Source organism: Lycorma delicatula, chromosome 4, assembly GCF_047948215.1.
Source record: "Lycorma delicatula isolate Av1 chromosome 4, ASM4794821v1, whole genome shotgun sequence".
Lineage (NCBI taxonomy): Eukaryota > Metazoa > Arthropoda > Insecta > Hemiptera > Fulgoridae > Lycorma > Lycorma delicatula.
This window is the reverse complement of record NC_134458.1, coordinates 73,969,993-73,992,855: the sequence shown is the minus strand read 5'-3', so window position 1 is coordinate 73,992,855 and position 22,863 is coordinate 73,969,993. Positions and strand designations below refer to the sequence as shown.

The window sequence follows — 22,863 nt, the reverse complement described above, 5'->3', positions numbered from 1 at the left end:
AATAATATAATGATGGCAAAAAAAGAATTAACAATCAATTTAGAAAAATTTTCACAAAGCGATTGTTTGAGAAGAAAAAAAGATTTTGAAAACTGAAAGAATCAAGTATAAAAGTAAGTGAAATAACTACAAAACATTAATTCTTAAATTCAGCTATATGCAGTATTAAAAAAAAACAAGTTTTTTGTATTTAAGAGATTAATAAGGGCTGTACAGATTCAATTGAAGAAAGAAATTTGTGAAAATTTTGTACCAGAATCAGAAACAAATTTTAACTGAATGAAGCAATATTTGCAATTAGTTCATATGTGTTTCAATCAGGCATCTATGTCTTCAAACACATTTTCAGTATTTCAGACATTAAAGCAACAGTATAACAAAGTTGAAGAAATATTTTCTGTCAGAAATGGATAGTAATCAATTTAGAAAATGAGTCAGATTACATGAAAGCCTTATGTTACAGCTTAAGACTATCCTAATATATTAGCTGTAGTAATAGAATAAAGCAAATACTCAGCTTGTATGATATTCATTGTCAATGAAAGAAATCTCTACCAGAAACATATGCCATTATGGACACACACATATATATGTATATAGTTAAAGAAGAAAAAGATATTCCTGGTTCAACATTGCAAAACTCCACTTAATAATTTTCCATGCAGTATTTATAATTTAGGTTACTGTAAAAATTCAGTACCTGAGGATTTTCCTACAGTTGTGTCATTTTTTTTATTAGAACCTTGGGGAAAAATTAAATGGATGAAATAATAAGTGAAGATTGATAGATGTGTGCTGGCAGTTGAACCTGAGACTAGCTGATGTACCTACAGAAATATAGATGTACAATGCTTTCTTTAGAGCTCAATTTACAACTGCATGTCAGAGTTCATAAGGTCACAATAATTGTACAAAATATTTTATTTTCCGTACCAACAAGAAAGAATAATAATCCCATGTTATTCCTGTTTTTTTTTCTTTCAATCTGCTTCTGATTCTGGACTCGCTTTACTCTCATTCCATTTACTATTGAATATATTTTTTTACAAAGGACTCTTTTTAAAATTGTTAATATGTTTTCATTATGTTGTCTTCTACACTTATTTTCATGCTAATCACATCTGTTTTAATCTTAGAATAGATTAAAATTTAAAATAATTTTTTTCTAAGGATGTCGCGTTGTTATTTTTAAGGATGGCTACGCTATTTTTGGAATTGACAAGTCAGGTGGCTTATAACCATAAGTTTATGGTGCTTTGTATACATACAAGGCTATTGTGTATTTAGTAATTTTCTGTCTTCAGAAAGCAATATAAATAATATTTATTGTACAAAGTATCAGTTAATAAAAATTATTATTTAATTTGGAGTATTCAGATTAAATTTATTATTTATTATTCAATTTCAGCCATCCACATGTTGATCAGGATCATATATTGGAAAGCATTTATCAGATGTTAGATGAAGCTTATGTCAGAAATCGTACATTGAATGTAAGTAGCATAAGAAGTTGATTTACTTTCACTCAGCTGTTAATTTCATCATCATAATTTACTCTTATTATTTTTCTATTCCTTACCATTTTCCTCAGAATTTGATAATTCCATCATGTATTTTCAAGTTAATTAGTATTAAGTGTGTACCGTTTAAAGAATATAACTAGACTGATTTAACAGATTAAATGAAGTAATTTTTAATTAGGTTGTTATGTCGACTACAGTTGCAGAACGGTTTCATTGCTGGATGCCACGCTTTGGGTTCATGCTCTAACTGACAAAGAGTTTTTTAAAATTCAGATTAGTATCAATTAACTTTATGCTTAATTCAAACCAAATAGTCAATAATTATGATTATTTTAGTGTTTATTCTTATGATTTTGTATCCTCCACCGTATAATACGTAATTTTTTCAAATAGGATATAAATTTATTTTTAAACATTTTGATAGAAGATAAGCTTATAAAGAATCTTCTATATCATAACTAGTTACTTTAATAAGGTAACTAAGATACAATCATACTATTTATTTTAATTTTTATTAAGTTATTAACAGAAAATGGACGATAAATGAATTTAAATTATAATTATTGCTAATAAATGATGACTGTGTTTAAACTATTCTATCATTTAAAAAAAAAAAGTTTAATAAAAATATTGTTAAAATCTGCATAATATAATTCTTGTATTAAACAAAGAAGTTACTTTTATCTACTGTCTGCAATATAAACCACTATCCAAATGAAAATGTTTTTCATTTTAATAATTTTTCTACCAATTAATCATTTTAATAATTCACAAGTAAAAAATTAATAATAAACATATGTTTAGAAAAATAAAGAGTAAATATAAAATTATAACATGAAAAACATTTAAAGAACTGTTATTATGTCAATAGTATGCAAAATTCTAATATTAAAGCTCTATAAAAATTAATAATAAACATCTATACTAAATGTACTAGTGCAATTTGAAAATTAGTAATATTAAGAATTACTGCTCCCACCTGCAGGAAAAATATTGAAACATTATTTTAACACTTACATAAATATATCTACAGAAGTTGACAAGGGATCATCAGATATTTTTTTACAATGACTGCTAGAAACTAATATTACATTAACAAAATAACACGAAAAGTTTAAAGTTTATACCATTCACTTTCTGCAAATATTATTACTTTTACTGTTTATAAAAGAACTACCCTGAACTTTATGAATGAATAAAATACTGTCTCTTTCATTACTGTTTACCAATAACTTCTGAACAATTTCTTGATTCAGTCACTGTCCACACTTATGACATACTTTTCACTCATTGTTACCAAACGCTTTATTTTATTGCGATTTTGACAAGGGATAAATTGGAAAAAATGCACTGGGAAACCCTTGACTATTTATAGATTTATCCCCCCTGTGACTATTTTTTGTTTGTGCCTTCGAAAAAATTGCTTGGAGGGGAATGATTCAAAAACAATGAAGACGTTGAGGAACGTGTGCACAATTAGTTGATGACTTGTCCTCAAACTTTTTATGAACAAGGAATATTCAAGCTTCCAAATCATTGGCAAAAGTGTATAAATCGTGCAGGAGACTACATAGAGAAATGATGAAGATATGAATTACATTATTTAACAATAAATTTATAATAATAAAAAATATGTTTATATTTGATTCACCCTTGTAATTTTCATTTTCTCCGCCGTTACATTTTTCTTTAAGTTCTTATTCTGGCTCAGTAATCCTTCTGAACAGGAGCTTTTGGTGGTGCCTTTGACTGTATTACAAAGAACAGATTGTAAACGAACCCATTATTCTAAGAATATAATCTTTTTTAGTTACTTCTAGTTTTTCTTTCTTGTTGGAAGAAACCCATTACCCTGATCCATTACATTGGTCCTATTACAATATACAATTTATTGGGAACTAAAATAATGTAATAAACTAATTATAAACAAAAATAAATACTTTGTTAACTTCAGAACATAATTATATTATATATGGATCACATCGAAAATAGTAGTGCTATTCTATGAATAACAAAAGGAAATTGCTCCTGTATTTTTGTGAAAAAATGAAGGGAAATCATTAGAGCAGCATTAAAAAGTACAAAATTAATTAATGAAAAGTAGAAGTGGTTTTAAACTCATCAACGGAGTAATATTATTTCTGTAACTTTTTATTTTAAACAAATTGATCAGGATATCTTTTAGATTTTAGGTAATCTATTAAAAATAGAAACTGAAGCATAACAGTGACCTTTCTCATACACAGTTACACAAAAATTGTCCTTTCATCTGGTTATTAAGTGAATATTGTTTATTTTTTAATTCTGATATTAATAAATATTGGTTATCTTTTTTTATTTTTTATTTATTGATTTTTTTTAGGAGTAAAGTATTAATTTTTAGTTTTAGCAAAGGTCATTCATTCATAAATAGTATAATTCATGAAAATGTAAGAATTTTTAATTTCCTTAAGATTTGTCTACTTGAATCATGTTTACTGACATCAAATAAAGATCTGACAGTTCAGTTTGATTTCTATATTTTTAAACTAGTAATTTAAAACACCAAAAATTAGACTCTATTACAACAAAAATTTATATAAAACTGTTCTAAAATAAAGCAATCAAGTTCTTAAAACAGCAGTACTAGCATTTTATTTTAATTATTATAATTTTTTTTTAAATTATAAATTTTTATGTATGCATTTTCACTTAGTATAGTTAAGATTAGGAATTTTCATTTTTTGGTGCATTTATGGTGGTTTTTTTTAAACAGGCTCCAAATTCATGTCGTGAAAGTGGTAGTAATTCTTTTGTTACTGTTAAGCAGAGTGTGTTGGAATACTTTAGCAAACTTAATCAGTTGATGGTAAGTTAATTTAAATATATTTATTTTTAAAATTGTGATCCCTGTTTGAAATTAATCTTACTAATTATTTGCAAATATTATACCTGAAAACACTTATTGTTAATGAGCTTTAAATTCTGTTACTGACAAGTATTACTTAATTATTGTTTACAAATAGTCAAATCTTACACAAAACTGTCAGTTATTTTGGATGCTGTTGAATTAATGGTATATTATCATCAATAATGTGTTAGGTTAATTCATTGTTCACCTTGAAGTCTCATAACATAGTGTGTTTAAGTGAAAGTTACTATGATGAGGCCATACATCACTTATCATTTGTATTTACTTTTACATTCTGGCAACTTATATGTACCTTTTTTTTAATATCATTTGTCCAAACCATTAGGCTATTTGTTGGTTGATCTCATAAATAGAAATTAAATATGGATTTGGCGATATTAGATTTCTTTTATTATTACAATTATTTTGATGCTTAAGGGTGATAAAAAGAAATCATGGCCATCCTGAATGCATAACTTTTGAAAATGGTATTTAATGAATGGAGATTTATAAAAACAGTTATGACCACATCTGAAGTAGTTTAATTGAGATTTATTTGTATTAGATTTTCTTATATTCTCTAATTTTTTCAGGTTATGAAAGTAAACATAAATTATCCTTTAACAATTTTTTTTACTTTTTTGGTTGTATTATTACAACCAAACTTTATTACATAAAGTGAATTATGTAATATATGAGTATTTGAAAACTTTAAAAACCAAGTACAGTAGATTTTTTAAACGGGAATGTAAAATATTTTACCTTTGTCTGAGCTACTTTTCTCCACTATATTAAGCTTTTTGCTGCAGAGAATGCTGGGTGTGATAATGCCACCAAACCTGATGCCAGTGTTCAAATTAGGTTTTGAAAGATTTTTGTTAGTTATAGTTAACAAATTAAATTCATTGACTGAAGTGCTCTGTCTGTTCTTTACATTATCTAAAGCTTTGTCTTGTGTAGAACTTATTACATAATAATACAGTCTCAGCAGTCAAATTTGTATACCCCAGATTACCCGCAATTTAAATCACACACACTGTTCAAACAGTGGAATGAATTAGAAGAAGAATGAATTTTATTCTTTTAATTGCATTCAAACAATCTTAATATCAAACCATCAGTCTTTTATGTTACTTAAGAGCACTGTAATATACAATCCCCTTAGGTATGTTCATTACAATCTACATAAACTTTTAATGTTCTCTTCCCCTGTGTTACTTGTAAGAAAGAAAAAAGATGTTACTTTTGAAATTTACAATAATGATAATAAATTTATTTAATTAGGTGTCAGTGCGTTTGAGTTGCTGCAACTATAATGAACCATCCAAAATACCACAGATGTGGAGAGATTCACTGAATCACCTCATGAACTTGTTATTGGCTTCTGTGAGTCAAGGTCAGAATATAAGACATGATATTTAATGTAGTTTACTGACTGCTTTTATTAGGCATTCAAATTTATTATTTTGAAACATGTTAATTTTTGTATTTTTTCCTTTTTTGTAATCTACTGATTTTTCTATATTACATAAGTTAATATTTATGTTTTATTTCATGTTTTGAGATTGTACTGTTTTTTGTAGGCTGTATGTTCAATTTTAATTTTTGCAACTGATCATACTCAGTTTAAAGGCAATCTAGAAAGTGCTGTTTATTGAATTCCAAAGATAAAGTGTACCTAAATTCTCATTGCAGAACTTACAACTACAGATTTTTGAAAAATTTGAGTTCTTTTTCTTTAATAACAAATGGAAAGGGGCCTGATCATTTTATTATTGTTATTGCACACTAATTAAGAAAAGAACAAGCCTTAAAGTAAGCTATGGATCCACTTTTGAGGCTTCTCATGGATGAGACATGTATAAAATTTGTATAATTATTAACGTATGAATAATATAAAGTTTTAATGTTGACATATTATTAACTTAATCAATATTTTTTTTAATTTATTTCACTTGATACTTTACATAAAATTGAGAAATTAATTTTTCCCCAATTATCTCCACCTAAACTTCTTGACATCTAACCTTACGCAACATAGTAGTTACTAACTTAATATCTAATAGTCATTTAAAAATTAACCTCCTCATGTGTTCTGTACTAATAGCTGATCCAGAATTTTTTATATTTTATGTATAGTTTTTCAAGAAGTTCCCATTCTTCCTAGACCAATATACTTGTGGACTTATTTTGAACTTATCATGCTGAATGCACAGATCTATGTGCCTCAAACTCCTCCTTCATATTTTTAAAAAATTCTTTGCTGTTAAGGAATTCTTCAATTGTTACATATTAACGTTGAGATACATATGCATTGACTACTACCTACAATGCATTATCAGGTGTTGTAAGGATGGAGCTTAATGATGACCATTGTAATGAGGCTGGTGATGCTTATAAACCTTGGTCGATTCAGCAGCCTGGAAATCGTTGAAGAGCAAAATGAGCTGCACCCCCAACTTGCTGTATCCAGACATATTCCTTGAAACTCTCCTATTGAGATTGAGGTATTAATCATGTTGTTTCCAACATTTGCAAATAGAATTACCATTCACATACAGTTCAAAAAGATATGGTCAAACATCATGGTGTCATCTTGGCTTATATCATGACATGTAATGGATTACTTTCTTATTCACGCACAAAATAAAGATTCTCCTACCACACTCCTGGCTCATGAACTATAATAAATTGCACATTCGTCAGAAAATAACATTTTTGTTCAAGACACCACATTTGGATTTGGAAATCGTGCTAATAAAGCTTAGTAGACTTCAACGTGCTGTTCCATGTCTCCATTTGATAATTCATTCAAAAAATTTGGTCAGTATGATTTCATATTCAAGTCTTTTTTAATATGATCACATATTGTTGACCACAGTATATTAAATTCAGCCATTAGTTTACAAATAGATTTAATTTGAAATCAGATCTGTGAAGGAGAAACATATTTGCATTTCCATTTACTATGCAGCCTGTCTTTAACACTGCCAGAAATAAGTGCATGTCTGTCTGCAAACACACTTCACCAACCGCTCTTCAACATTGTAATTGCATCCATTGACATAACCCAAAGCTTTGCGACGGAAACAAAAGAGCAATTGTCCTGTGTGACCTTGAGAACAGGGATACCAACTGTAGTAAAGAAATTATTTCTTAGGAACCAAATACTGTAACCCACCGGGTTGGTCTAGTGGTTAACTTGTCATCGCAAATCAGCTGATTATGAAGTCGAGAGTTCTAAGGATAAAATTCTAGTAACGGCAGTTACTCTTGTATGGATTTGAATACTAGATTGTGGATACCGGTCTTCTTTGGTGGTTGGGTTTCAGTTAACTACACATCTCAGGAATGGTTGACCTGAGACTGTAAAAGACTACACGTCATTTACATTCATACATACCATCCTCATTCATCTTCTGAAGTAATGCCTTACGGTGCTTCTGGAAGCTAAACAGGTAAAAAGAGAGCAACCAAATACTGTACAATTTTCAAAACAGTAGTAACATGTTAATTGCAGAGAGGGATTCAGGGACTTCTTGGATGTAGTATATATTTATTTACTAATTTTGAAGATAAAAATATCTAAAAAAATAATTAAACATTTTTTAACCGCCTTACCAGCAAAAAAGATATATGTTCTCAAGATCTTTCAGTTTTTCAAACTGTCATCAGAAGGTTAAAAATACAAGTCAAAAATTAAAATGAGTACATAGACATGACTGTTTGAAAGAACAGTCATGAAATTTATAAAGATATCTATTAGAACTAGTGTATTAAACAGTGGATTTTATCGGTCTCTAGAACCTTCAGTTTCATAAGATATTCCAGTTATTGTGGGATCATTTTATTGTTGGAATGCAGTTTACCATCTTAGCTAGAGTGCAGCAATTAAGTTACTTAACAGTACCTAATTTCATAAAACTAATTAGTTCATATTATAAATAATTTCTTGATAAAATATACTCTTATATAAATAATTTTGTATAACCATATCAAATTGTACTTAACATTCTTTCTGTCTTTTACTGAATATTACAGTTGTTTACTTCATGTATAATTGCTGTAATTCTACACTTAATATTAATTACAAACTCACTGATTAACTTACAGTAGCATTTAACTTTATTATATGATAATAGTATTTACTAATTTAGATATATAACTTTCTATGTTTCACTGACAACTTACTTAAAAACGTTTTATTCTTTTTTAGATTATCACATTTATGATTACAATGACTTATTAGGTATACAGCTTTTTAAAAATTATTGTAAAATGAATAAAACATCACACTAAACAAACAATTTTTTCACTTATAACTAATATCTGATGGATTGTTAAAGCCATTCTTACCATCCTATAACATTACAACACTCTGATCTCAAGCTCACAACTTCTTAACTATCACTATTGAATCATTACACAGACATTTTATTTTTGCTCATTGAATGTGAATCTCCATTATATACTGAACTGTACTTCTGCATATTGACTGCAAAATTGTCAGTTGTATAAGCTTTTGAATAAGTTAAATTCAAATAGTACTTGGTACTATTGAAGTCAATAGTACCAAGTATTATTTGAATACCTACTTGGTACTATTGAAGTCAATAGTACCAAGTAGGTCTTCCAGTAGCTGGCTGGAAAACCATGTTGAGATGAAAAGTTGGAAGTCTTCAATTAACTTTCTGAAAAGGTCAGCCTTTAATAGAATTCTCTAGAAGTTATCTATTTGTTTTTCTGCTACTCAAACTCCATTACCCATTTACATATTTTTTCCAATACATTTGTTTACTCTTACAGCCTGCGTACAATCGCTATTGCATTCCAGCAAATTTTGTGTTCTATGGTAGAACCTTCTATATTATATTATTTATGTTAGAAAGTTATGTTTTCTGAATAAATTATTTCAAAAATTAAACACTGTTGTTTGTATAACACATATATATATATATATATATATATATATATGTTGCACAATATACAGGGTGATTCAAAGAAACGGGAAATTAAAAAAATTAAATAACATTAACGAAAAATTTTTTTTAGAAAATGAATTTTATTTCATGTAATTGTACAAATGTTGCCATTTTACGATACATACATTTTAGTTTATTTTTTATAGATGACATCTTGCAGGTGACCTCCTCTTCTACGTAAACACTCACGAAGTCTCTTCATTAAATTGTTCATGGTTTGACGTAACATCTCAACTGGAATTTCCGCAATTGCTTCTCGGATCTTTGCCTTCAGTTCTTCCGTTGTAGCAGCTCTACTGTGGAACACTTTGCTTTTAAGGTGACCCCACAAAAAGTAATCGCAAGCTGAGAGATCAGGCGATCTGGTAGGCCATCTAATGTCACCATTTCGTGAAATGACACGTTGTCCAAACAATCGGCGTACAGCTGCCATCGATATTCGTGCAGTATGTGACGTTGCTCCATCTTGTTGAAACCAGGCTGTGTTAAGAATTGGTGGAAATCTCTTTTGTTGTTCCACAACAAAGGTTTCAAGCACGGCTACGTAACGAGCCGACGTCACCGTAATCGCAAGACCGTTGTCATCCTCAAAAAAATAAGGGCCTATAACACTGTAAGATGACATAGCACACCACACAGTCACTTTCTGGCTGTGCAAAGGACGCTGGTGTAGCTGCGTAGGATTTTCTTGTGTCCAGTATCTGAAATTTTGCTTGTTAACAAATCCATTGAGGTGGAAATGCCCTTCGTCTGACATCCACAGTTCGTGAACAAACTCTTCGTTATCATTTATCTTCTGAAGCATTACATTACAGAATTGTGCTCGCACAACTGCATCGTTCGGTTTCAGTTCCTGGACGATCTGCAGCTTGTATGGATGGAATTGCAAGTCCTTCACTAACATTCTTCAAACACTTGAACTATGCAATTGTAAAGATGCTGAGAGACGACGGATTGACCGATGTGGACTTCGTGTGACAGCATCTTGTAAAGCTTGAACATTCTGTGGTGTACGGACGGTTCGCTCACGGCCTGGAGGTTTCTTTTTTATTGCCGAACCAGTTTTCTCAAAATTAGATATCCATGTTTTAACTGCATGTGCTAATGGAACACGGTCGTGCCATCCCAGATTAAAATGACGGCAAAATTCTCTACGCGCTCCCTCCACACTGTCATTGTTTTTGTAAAACGCTTTGATAGCAAATGCATGTTGCGCACCACTCCAAGGATCCATGACAACTAAATGGCAGGTTAGGTTAGAGAGGCTGGCGCCACTTGTCAGAGGCTGGTACCAATCGCCCACAGCTACCAACACAACTTTCAAAATTTCCTGTTTTTTTGAATCAACCTGTATATATATATATATATTGTGCTAGGATGTACGATTCTAATTGTTAATTTTATTCTGGATAAGTACTTGGCCATTTTATAAGTTGTTTATTTTTTGGATACTAGCATGTATATAAGAATGATTGATTTACTGGTGAAAAACATTAATGTTAGAGTTATTTATTTCAGCAATATCAACATTTATCAGTAATAAGAAAAAAAAGTTAAATTGTCTTTAAAACTCTTCAAACAATAATGATCAAATATCATCTTGTTATTTTTTTTAAAGTAACCATTAATTATTTATTGTAACTTGTAGTTGTAACAGTGTGATGTTAAGAAAAATTACTTTTTGTTGGAAAAGAATTTGAATCTTGTCATTACTCAAATTCTCTCATAAAAAGTTGTTAAGGATGTAATTTTGACGTTTTTAAATAGAAAGGGTTAGTAAAGAAGGATTTAGGTTTGTTATTTGTAAAACGTATGTACTTGTAATTATACTTTACATTTTGTCTCTTTTCAAAACTGTGTGAAGGTATTTAAAGAGAATAAACCAGTGAGTTGAAGGAGAAAAATTGCATAAACGAAAGTAACGTTCATGAAATATTATTATTGCATCATTATTTATGTAATTTTAAAACCCTGTTTATCATATTTCATGATTTTATAATACCAATTTTTGTGGTAATATCTGCTTTTTATATGGTTTGAATAAAAACCGATTTACAACTGATTTGAGTGTTATTTTCTGCCCTTCCTTGCATTGTCACTCTAACATTTGTAGTTGACACAGATTTTGGAATTCCTCCATTCTCAAAACTACTTTCAACACTGAGTCTTCCATTGTTGGAATTGTCAAATAACTATTAATATTAAATTCCTTCCATTCTCCATCACTACTTATATGGCCTCTTTTACTTTGTCCCTCCTGCTCTAATTGTTGTACACTTTCTTGAAACTAATCCTTCTGATTCTTCATTTTAACAATTAAAATTTTTTTAAAAATATTACATTGGATTGAATGTTTATTTCTTCATTAATTATCTCGGTGTCAACTACAAATATTAGAGTGACAGTGCTAGAATTAATAGAAAATAACATTCAAATAAATTAATTATGATAATCCTAGCAGAAGTATGAAATATTGTGAAAATTTTAACCGATTTATAAATTAGAAAAAGGTGGATGAACCTAACACAAAAATACAAATGATGAATTTGCAACATCTTCAACACATGGGAAAATAAATCTCTACTTCTGTTAAGAGATATACTGTAGAATTTAGGACAACTGATTGCAGATTACTTGTGAGCAATACTTCCAGACAAATTGTGTTAACTCATTAGAGAACTATGCAAAGAATTGTAGGTAAATTCCAAGCTATTCCTTTCATGGTTAGATTAGAACATTTGAGATAAGCCATTTTTAATATATGTATGCTCACTGATCCTATAATGTTTTTTTTTCTATTACCTATTTAGATAATCCTATAATGAAGGGGCCGGTAACAGAATCTGATAAATATAATTATGGTGCAAAGGTTGTAAGTCTCAGTGAAGACGATTACAAGTGACTAGTGTAGTGAACTACATTCTTACCTTTCAGTATACCATGGATAACTGGCTGATAGGTATATTTTTGCTTTTACAGCATTTATTGAAACTAAGTCTATTATTTTACCTGATGAAGGTTATGTAAATTGTGGACTTAAAAGACATCATTTTTCCCTTGTTTTAATTCTATCCTGTCATGTATAAATATTTACTACTACGGGTGGTATAAGTTGTATCTTTTGTTGTGGTAGCTGAATGGTATGAATGCCCGAAAACATGATTGAATAAATTTAACCATACAGCAAAACATGAGATATGCAATGTGCCATTCATAGGCCTTGGGATTGCTCAATAGAAATGTCAGGAGTTTTTTTTATAAGTATTTTAAATACTACCTGAGAAATTCCAGGTGTAAGAAATATATGTAGAATGAATAAGGGTTTTTTGCATTTACCTGTGTTGAATTTCTTTAATAAAATTTGAAATGAAGTTTTTAATTTAATCTAGTTTTTAAAATTTGTTCAATGTTGTATTTTGTACAGGAATTGAAGGTAGAGTTGAAGATACTGCTAGTTTGCAAATGCGTGAAGCAGTAATAACTGTGAATTCTTCAATGCATCAGTTTCATGTTTCTAAGAATAATGCTTTATTTAAAATTACGCTTCCTCCTGGATGGTACAAAATTCATGTAAATATTACTTTATTATTTTTTATATAAATATAATTTAGGTAGCACTTTTTATAATGATGAAAGTTTTGTCATTAATATCTTTAGAATACTTTTACCCATAAAATGCCCACATTTTATAGTTCTTATATAGTGCGTGCGGTTAGATCCGCATATTAATCCCCTGTTCTAATATTAGTTTATTCCCACAGACTGTATTTAGTCATCATTCATTTTAAATGAAATTATAGAATAGTGAAATCTATTTATATAAACCTTTTCACAAAGTGTGTATAAAATTTACTATAGCATTTTTTATAAATTTTAACTCTATATTATTATGTTTTGTTGCTGCCTACATTGTTAAAAAATAATTTCACAAAATATTGACTTAAATTATATATTTAATTCAATAAAATGTCTTATCTATTTTATATTAATTTCTGGCCAGTCAGATGAGCAAAGTAAGCTCCAACTGTCTGACCAGGTTGGCCTAGGTGAACTCTGAAGCCGACCCAGGGGTGCCACAGGGCCTATCCCAGGGCCGCATAGCTTACTTGGTTCTCCATTCCCATCTAGCCAGAAGGCTCCACCACCTGGACCCCTGCAATACTTGTTATCCTCATGGTTGTGAGAATAATACTGATAAATATCAATTAAAGTATTCAGGCTTTATAGAGGCCTGAAAAAAAAACTAAATTACAAAAGACAGAATAATAGTAACTACGATAACTAAAATACACATACCTTTGACGACGAAAAATCTATTATTTATTGCTGTTGCCATGGTGACAGAAATATAATAATGAAGTAATTGGATTAATTTTTTCTTTAATGAATATTTTTAATTTGCACTTCATCCCCAAGGGAGCTCGGGCCTTGGCCTGTGGTATAAAACATTCCCTGGGATAACACGGATGTACTCTGCAAGTTTGAAAGCAATTTGTCAGTTGGTTTCACATGATGTTGTAAATAAACAAACCACAAACAGACAAACTTTTGTCTGTATATATAAGATTACAATATTATTTCAAACTAAAATAAACCTCCAACAAAAGGTTATTTTTAAATTTTCATTAATAAGTTCTGAAATTTGCAAACAGTGTTTCAGTTTTCAGCAGAATTTAAGCTATGGTTGTTTATACAAAGTGTCCCACAAAGAAAAGGAAAAACTTTCAGGACACGTTCTATGGGTGAAAATAATGAAAAAAGGTCATATAAACAGTTCTGGAAATGCTTTGTTTTCAAGTTATGGCTAGGAAGGGTTTTGCCTGGATTTCAGCTCTTCTAATAAAAAGAAGCTCTATTGTAATTTTTGGGACCCAAATTAAGGAGTAAAGATGTGGTTTCTTATGTAATTTTAGTTGTGAAGTAGGATAAAACAAGTCCCAGAACTGTAAGGCCAGTAGTTTTTAAGATATTTAAAATTTCTGATGTAAAGCACAAAATTTGGTGTTAAAAAATGAGTTGTTTTAGGTTTGTTATTCTGTATAAGTTTTGTTACAAAATCTTCTGCATTTATTAGTCATTTAGCCTTTTTTTTTTTCGGTTTGTACTACAAACCGAAACTTGTTTTTGACACCAAATTTTGTGTTTTTCATCGAATATCTTAAAAACTACTGAAATTACAGTTCTGGAAACTGTTTTATCCCTATTTCCCAGCTCCCATTTAAAGTTGGTGATAAATAATCACTAACTTTACTGCCTATTTGTGTCCTAAAAATTACAGTACGGCTTCTTTTTATTAGAAGAGCTGAAATCCAGGCAAAAATCTTTCACTAGCTCTAAATCGAAAACAAAATGTTTCCAGACCTGTGTTTATTTATAAGAACTTTTTTAATTATTTTCACTGAAAACAGTTTCCTGAAAGTTTCTTCGTGGAACACTCTGAATATGTAATGTTTTCAGATCCATGTGAAAAAAGATTGTCAAAAACATCAGTTCATAGTTCAAATTTTGATCAATAATGTGAAATTTACCTGTTATATATCCACATGTTGCTTGTATATATAATTGATAATCTTCCATTCACTTTTTTCCTTTGATTTATATTTAATAATAGGTGGCTTGTTTAATGCAACAAAAACAACATATCGTAATTTTATTCTTCCAAATTCTTTTAAATGTTATTCCCTTACATTATCATAAAATGAGTTTTAATTCTGTTGGTAGCCATGATTACAATGTACTGAAATAGTTTAATCAGGTTAAATATTTTGGGATCATAGTTCCAGACAAACCTTCTATGGTTAACCTGATTTCAGCAGTTCAAAAAACATTCATGCGTATTATTACATTGGTTCTATTATTTAAAGTATTTATGCCCAAATTTATCTTAAGACAACACTACTTTTCATTAATCAACTATAAATTGAATTTTAGTATTAGTAGTAGTTATTATATAACTCATATCAAATCTGAAATTGTTTACAAAAGGCTTTTGTATGTCTTATTACTCACTGCAAGGAGAGAAATAGCCTCACTGTATTTAGTGTGAGAAAAGTGTTAAAAAAATTTAAGGTGGTTCTATACATTTCAAGTTATCGGTTAAGTTTTTTTTTGTCCAAGTGGTAATAAAGGGGCCGTTGTTGACCATGGCTATGAATGTTATTTGAGAACACTAGGAATGCAATGATGCTCATATTACCAAAACCAAATGGTACATTGTGTCAGAAATGTTTTCCTTTTCTTAGAGAATCTGTTGTTATAATTCTCTCCCACCTTGTGTTCTGACCTAATATATTTAAAAAGAAGCTAAAGATTTATTGTATGACAATTTCTGAGTCTGAATTTGAAATGATGTACCAATCTACTATTTTATTTGATTTGATTATCATAGTTTGTAAAGTATTTAAAATTTTACTATTAATTTTAACTTTAAAATAATTGTAGATAATTCTCCTTGTGAAACTTGGTTGAAAATGTAAACATTTAATCATTAATAATCTAAATGAAAGAATCTTTTTTATTATTTAAACAGAAAGCCTCTAATTCTAAAATGGATATATTTTTACTAATGTAACTGAACTGTTATTGGTAACTGGTAATTTTTATATAAAAAAACGCGATTAATGTTTTGAATACTCCAGCTCATTATCATTTTATTTAGGTCATTATAATAATTGATATTTCCTTTTCCTAGAGAATCTGTTGTTATAATTCTCTCCCACCTTGTGTTCTGACCTAATATATTTAAAAAGAAGCTAAAGATTTATTGTATGACAGTTTCCGAGTCTGAATTTGAAATGATGTACCAAGCTACTATTTTATTTGATTTGATTATCATAGTTTGTAAAGTATTTAAAATTTTACTATTAATTTTAACTTTAAAATAAACTGTTATTATAATAATTGATATTTTATAGCTACTCTTTTGATTTTTTCATTTACAACTTATTCATTCATTAAAGCAAAATTCATTCAATTGTATGATAATTCCTATTTTAATTTTAGGTATCTTGTCCTCATCATGAAAACTATTCTTTGATCACAGAAGTGCTTCCAAACAAAGTCACATCATTGATAGTTAAATTAATTAGGATATACGATGGATCTAATGAGCCAGTTTCAATAAGACATACTGGAACCGGTATTTCAGGTAAGCGTTAAAGATACTCCAGAGGTTGTCTCTTAATGTACATCATCTTGGTGTAATCTGACTGTTGTTGGTTTCACTTGAAATTCAAGTCCTTTAGTTATATTTTGGTTGAACTGAAAGTTATTTTATAAAATAAGCATTTTTGATTCAAGTCACAATTGAAAAAACTTATTTACATACCTTCATTTTATTTTTTTTGTAATTTTTCACGAGGTGTTCGCTATTATGATATATTTCAGAACATAAGTTCCATCCAGAATTGTTGCATCATGACAGTCAACTAAGTGCCTTCTTATCATTTCTTGGCTGCATTACTATAATGTCATCTTTATGTTTTAAAACGTTTAAATGTGTAGTGGACAGTATGTGTTTGTTTATTTTATTATTGATATCTGAAATAATGCAATAATTCTAATATATCTTGATGGTAAAACATATGTACAAAACACATCACAATATACATTTCATCAAGTTATAGAAGGATAAAAGAATTATGTAAATCTTTTTAAGTTTATTTATATGAAAAGAATCTTTGTATTGATCCTTTACAAAACTATATTAATGAATTTATTCACAAAGAGACATTAAACATTTGGGAAAAAGTTGAAATTTAGTGCAAGTACTAGTACTGTCAATTCCATTATCCATGATAACCTGAATTACAACAAAATGGGTTCAAACCATTTTGTTTGGTTCCAAACTCAGGTTTGGTTCCAAACCTCAGGTTTTGAACCAAACCTGAGGTTTGGTTCAAAAGTCACAAAGAGAACTCGAATTCACATTTGTACAGAACATAAACAATGGTTTTTAGCAAAACATAATGCTTTTTCAGATCACATAATAACTTTTGATAAAACTTTGATTCATCATTTTGAACTCAAATCCAAACATCAGTGTATGAAACAGAAATATTTGAGTTCATCCAACAGAAAAAATTCCAAATTTACTCGGCAGCTGATAAAGTGATATAATGGTTTTTGGGATTATAAAGGCCTGATTTACTGCGATTATATGGAAGAAAAACGTAATCAAGTGAGTACTATGTATACTTGGTAGAAAATAAAGTGAAACCCATAGTATGGAGAAAATGCCCTTATTCTCTCCCACGCTTAATTCTTGTTCGTGATAACACCCACCCCCCATACTACTCAAAGGATATGGGAAGGTATTCAAAGGTCAGTTTAGGAGGTGTTACCACATCCACCTTACAATCCCGATCTCTCACCATCAGAGTTTTGTTTTTGGTCTTCTCAAACAGTTTTTACATAGTACCACCAATGAACAGGTCAGTAATGCAGTACAAGAATAATTCAGATAGCAAAGTGAACAATTCTTTACTACTGGAATAAGAAAGCTCATGGAAAGACAGGATAAGTACCTAAATGTAGCAGGGGATTATGTTGAGAATTAACATTAGTTTCATTGTCATTGAATAAATAATAATTTTTCTACAGCCGTTTGTCTCTTTAATTATTGAATGATCTTCACATACCTATTTTTAGTGCACTTGAAAGTATATATGTTGAAATTGCATGATTAAAATATAATGATGGAAATAAAAAATGGGTTTTTATATACCAGTAGTACAAAAAAGAATATCAGGATTTTAATTTGTTTTAACACCTCTTGGATGGAGTATATAGTGTTGATTTAAGGCTAGTATCAGATATAAAAAAGAAACAGTTTTAGTTGTTCGCATGGCTGTAGATTGATTCCCTATATTTCCACTTGACAGCACCACTATCAAAGTTGGCGACTTCTGAACAGAAAACTTTCTGTGTGCTGCAGTTTACTAAATGTAAATCTGTAGTTACAGTTCAATGTACATTCAGTGCCAGTGATGACGGTTTGGAATGTTGTAAGGAAACGTTTACATATGCATACCATTACACATACCATTTACACTTGTTGCAAACTTTGAAGCCTACCAACTATGCTGTGTGTGCCGACTTCAGAATCAAAATGGTCCAGCATGAAGATGGCAACTTTTGTAATTGTATTGTGTTTTTGTTAAGTAAACATTTCATCTTAAGTGGAAAAGTTAACACCCATAATGTCCGTATCTGGGGTCGGAAAATCCCCATAGACTCTTGTAGTTATTTAGATATACTGTATACACGGCTCTATCCTCAACTGCAAGATGGACTAGAGAAGTTTATTTGGCAACAAGATGGTGCACCTCCTCACTGGCATAACTCTGTACATGATCAATTGAATTACATTTTCCCCTGACTGCCTACCTGATTTAAGGCACATTGAAGCAGCTGTCACTTTCGTTATTCTAGACATGCTAGTTAAAGTATGGGACAAACTCTCCTATTAATTGGATGTGTTCTGCATGACAAAAAGTGCTCATATTGAACACTTGTAGAGAAAAACTGTTAAAGTTACTCTTTCACTTTATTTTTGATTCATTAGTGTAAGTCAAAGTTAAGAGATAGTAAATAGCTTTAAAACCCCCATATTCTTTTATTATCGTTACAGTTATTTTTCTAAATTTTATGTAGTTAGTATGCAGAATAAATCTTGACTCTCAGAAGATAGCCAATAATTTAATGTTGTCATCATCATTTCTCTTTTATACCTCTAATTTTTTTTTTGAAAATACTTATTTATATTCTAACAAGGATTATTTATTAAACCACTGTTTGAATTTTAATTTAATCATTTACTATTCAAAAATTTGCTGTTGCATGAAAATTCATTAGTTACTGTTTAGCCAGCATGAGAATAGAGTTGTGGTATGAGGCATGGGGAGGGAAGTAGCAGTCCCCTTCATCCATCTGTCTCTCTCACACACACATATGTATCATCTTTCTCTCTTACACAAACGATAGTAGCTCACTGCTGCATTCTCTAGAGCTCTATTCTCATTATGGGCGAACAGTATATGTGTATGTATGATAAAGCCTTTTGAAAGAAACTATATTCATTTTTTCTGATTTTTTTTTCCAGGCTATGTAACAGATGAGAAAAACCACCCTGTACTGGGAGCTGTTATATCAGATCCTGCAAGTAACATTTCAACTGTAGTCAACAATGATGCTGTATACTGGCTACCTTTAAGCGAAGGTATAATTGATAAATAATTAATTTAAAAAACACACTGCAGTTAAAATCTAGTTTGAAAACTTATATATTAAATAATAAGGCTAACGTTACTATTCGTAGAGAAAGTATATCTGACTATTCCTGCTTGTACATAGTGGCATTAGGAACAAGCTTGTAAAACAACTCGGACCATGTAATACAAAATGAGTATGTTCTGTGTAATGCCAATTCAGTAATAGTGCAATAATATTACTCTCCAGATAAATTTATTTAACAAAAATCATACTAGCATTTACATGTGTTATTAAAATAGCTGTAGATTTTATTATGCATTTTAATAAAATGCATAATTATAATGCATTTAATTAAAGTAAGATGGCTAGAGAGGCATAAAATCTGATCCTTGGTCTCAGAAATCAGTTATTTCTTTAAATAATGTATGGTATTCAAAACTAGACTTCAGATAAAATTAAAAACTGATTGAAGTGGATGAAGTTACAGAATGGTTAGTCCATAAAGATATTCAATTTTTTTTTTTAATTTATTATCTATTTTGTAGAATTTCCTTCACAGGAGCCAAATTCATTTACCTTATTGTATTTAAATTTTTTCCTCTAAAACTTTATAAAAATTATTGGATGCAAATTTGCTTGTTAGAAGAATTATGGATGTTACTTAAAAATATATCAGTGGGACTGAGAAAAGCCCCTTCTCATACCCATAACTACATAAAAAATTAAACCTGTTTGATCTCTGTAAAGCAACTGCAATTGAACAACCTTTAGATGATGGATTTAGTGTTCAAACTTGCTTTTAATGCAATAAAATATTTAATTTTTTTAATTTACTCTCAATTGCTAATATTGATTGCAATGTATTTTTAAAAATGTTATACAATGTTGCTTAAATATAAATAATGTTCGGTCATGAAAAGTCAAAATTGTCATGATCTGTGGTTGTGAGAATTAGTGATTCTGAAATGTTAATATTTGGGATTTATTACACTCACACTATATAAGGAGCTTAAAAGGATGGCGCATAAGGTTATAGAACAACATCTCCACTTATTCCTGTGACTCCTTTTAAGTAATAAAAGAGGTTGATTATATTGGACTTATATCATCACTGCAGGGGGTAAACTGACCTCTTTGCAATTACTGGAATTCTGTCACTGGTGAGCATCAGCTACTGTGTACAAAATGAAAGATTCATAAAATTGATGAAATAGTCAGTAATATTATGTGAGAGATAGTGGTCTTAAAAAGTGGATTCAGCCTTGAAAACTGTTAGCTTTAGCCAAAACCAAATATGGTTAGTGACCGAGAGAAAATTGTGCAAGTGCTAGGGTATACCTGGAAAGTGATATGTTGATATTCATATCACCTCTTCTGCAACTTTGGTGAAATAATAGTGCAGGTTTATGTAACTGTGATAAGAGATGCAACATAACGTCATAAATGATGATTACCCATTTCATAATTGGATCATTTAGAACCTGTTAGATAACTATGACAAGATGTATTTGCCACTTTTAATCTAGTATTTAAAAGAAAAAATGATTTAGATTTCATATCAAAGAATACAATTTTTTATTGGTGGTAATTATTAATCTTTTTTGTTTTTACTTTATTAGGAGAGCACACTGTTAGAGTTGAAGCTGAAGGATATCTACCATCTGTGAAACTGGTCACAATTACTGCTGAAAGTAAGGATCAGAAAAAAATTTTTAGACTAATGAAAGATGAAACTGTACTTGGTCTACCAAGATTTATATTTATTATGTTATCAGGTAAGTGTTTCACTATCATAATAGGATGATTTAAATATAAATAAGAAATTTCTTTCTTTCCTTGCCTTAATGTAATTCATCTGTGTTGTCATGCTTGTAATATTTTTGCAGATTTTAAGCTAACAAACCCAACCCATACATGCACAAAAAACCAAAAGCCATACACCCCAAAAATACTAATTAGATTGTTAAATAAAAATATATCATAAACCGTGTAATTAATTTTACTACGCCTTTAATTTTATTTTAAAATAGATGAATTTTAGAATAGAATTTTATAATAATTATTAGAAATATCCACTAGCTAGACAAGCTGTTACTCTTTTTAACATGTTCAGTGTGATGCAAGAAAACAAGTGTATTTGCTGTGCCTAGCCATATGTCCATAAAACATTTCTACGATTCATCGACATGTCACCTGTCCTTGTGAACTATCTTTTTTCACAGTTTACATTCCTTATTGAATCATAATTTATTAGTAGTTTTTATTTTATCTTTTGTAAGCAAAATTTTTATTAAGTAAACAGAAAGCAAAATTAGGAAATTTTATTTTCATTAAGCAAAATGAGAAAAATAAAATAATATATTTATATTATATTATTTCAGTATTTCTTTAAACACAAAGAAATAAAGGTAAACTTTAAAAATCAACAAGAATTATGGAAACCATGAGGACAGAGTGAACACTTAAAAAAAATTAAATTAAAAATTGCAGGAGTGAGATCCACGAACTACTTCAACATTAAAAAAACCTTTTTGAATGATGACTGAACATAAACTAATCCAATCCATCTCCTTGAACTTGAATAACAGCAGTATAAAATATAGACATTTGACATACAAGTGCGTCACAGTCCCTTCGTAGAGTTCAGTATGAAACATTAACGAATCGTTAGTGCTCAATATGTTAAATCAGAACTGAGGAATAATTTTCATAATATAGTTCTTGTAATTTTTCAGTTTCATTTATCACATTGTTTTTCATTTCTTTATTGGTATAACAGTTAAATAATATTTTTCAAAAGCCCCTAAAGAAAAAACTGTTGATATAGAATCAGAAGACCTAGAAAGCCATAATCCTTTTAATATTAAACAACGATCATCAAAATTTTTACTAATTTAGAAGTAATAATTATGTAATTTAATTTAATACTCACTGATATCAAAATAGCTGATTTTCTTGGATTTCCGTGGATCATCTGTTATTAAAAAGTAAGTTATTGTTTTTATTTCCTAACTTGTTATATCACAAATTAAAATTTATCAGCATGTCCTCATTCAATCAGTTGTTCAATTTTACCTGCATGCAACTTGAGGAAGATCACGTGTAAAAATTAAAATGATATTTTATGATAAAAAAAATTATAGAACTTTGTAATCTAGATAATAATCATCTTTTACATATCCCTTATATACATGTTATAGTTTCTTATATACATATTTATTTGATGTACAATTAAAGTAGACGAATATGTTGACTC

The 22,863-nt window shown here is 29.5% G+C and overlaps 1 protein-coding gene across 1 annotated transcript in view; it reads left to right on the top strand.

Moving 5' to 3' along the window:
- Positions 1-22,863, top strand: part of svr (Carboxypeptidase D svr) — a 125,262-nt gene that overhangs the window by 95,527 nt on the left and 6,872 nt on the right. The window contains exons 15-21 of the mRNA XM_075363351.1: positions 1,409-1,493; positions 4,279-4,371; positions 5,698-5,809; positions 12,820-12,965; positions 16,398-16,542; positions 19,498-19,614; positions 21,227-21,382. Of these exons, the coding sequence (XP_075219466.1) occupies positions 1,409-1,493; positions 4,279-4,371; positions 5,698-5,809; positions 12,820-12,965; positions 16,398-16,542; positions 19,498-19,614; positions 21,227-21,382 (854 nt within the window). The remainder of the gene's footprint in view (positions 1-1,408; positions 1,494-4,278; positions 4,372-5,697; positions 5,810-12,819; positions 12,966-16,397; positions 16,543-19,497; positions 19,615-21,226; positions 21,383-22,863) is intronic.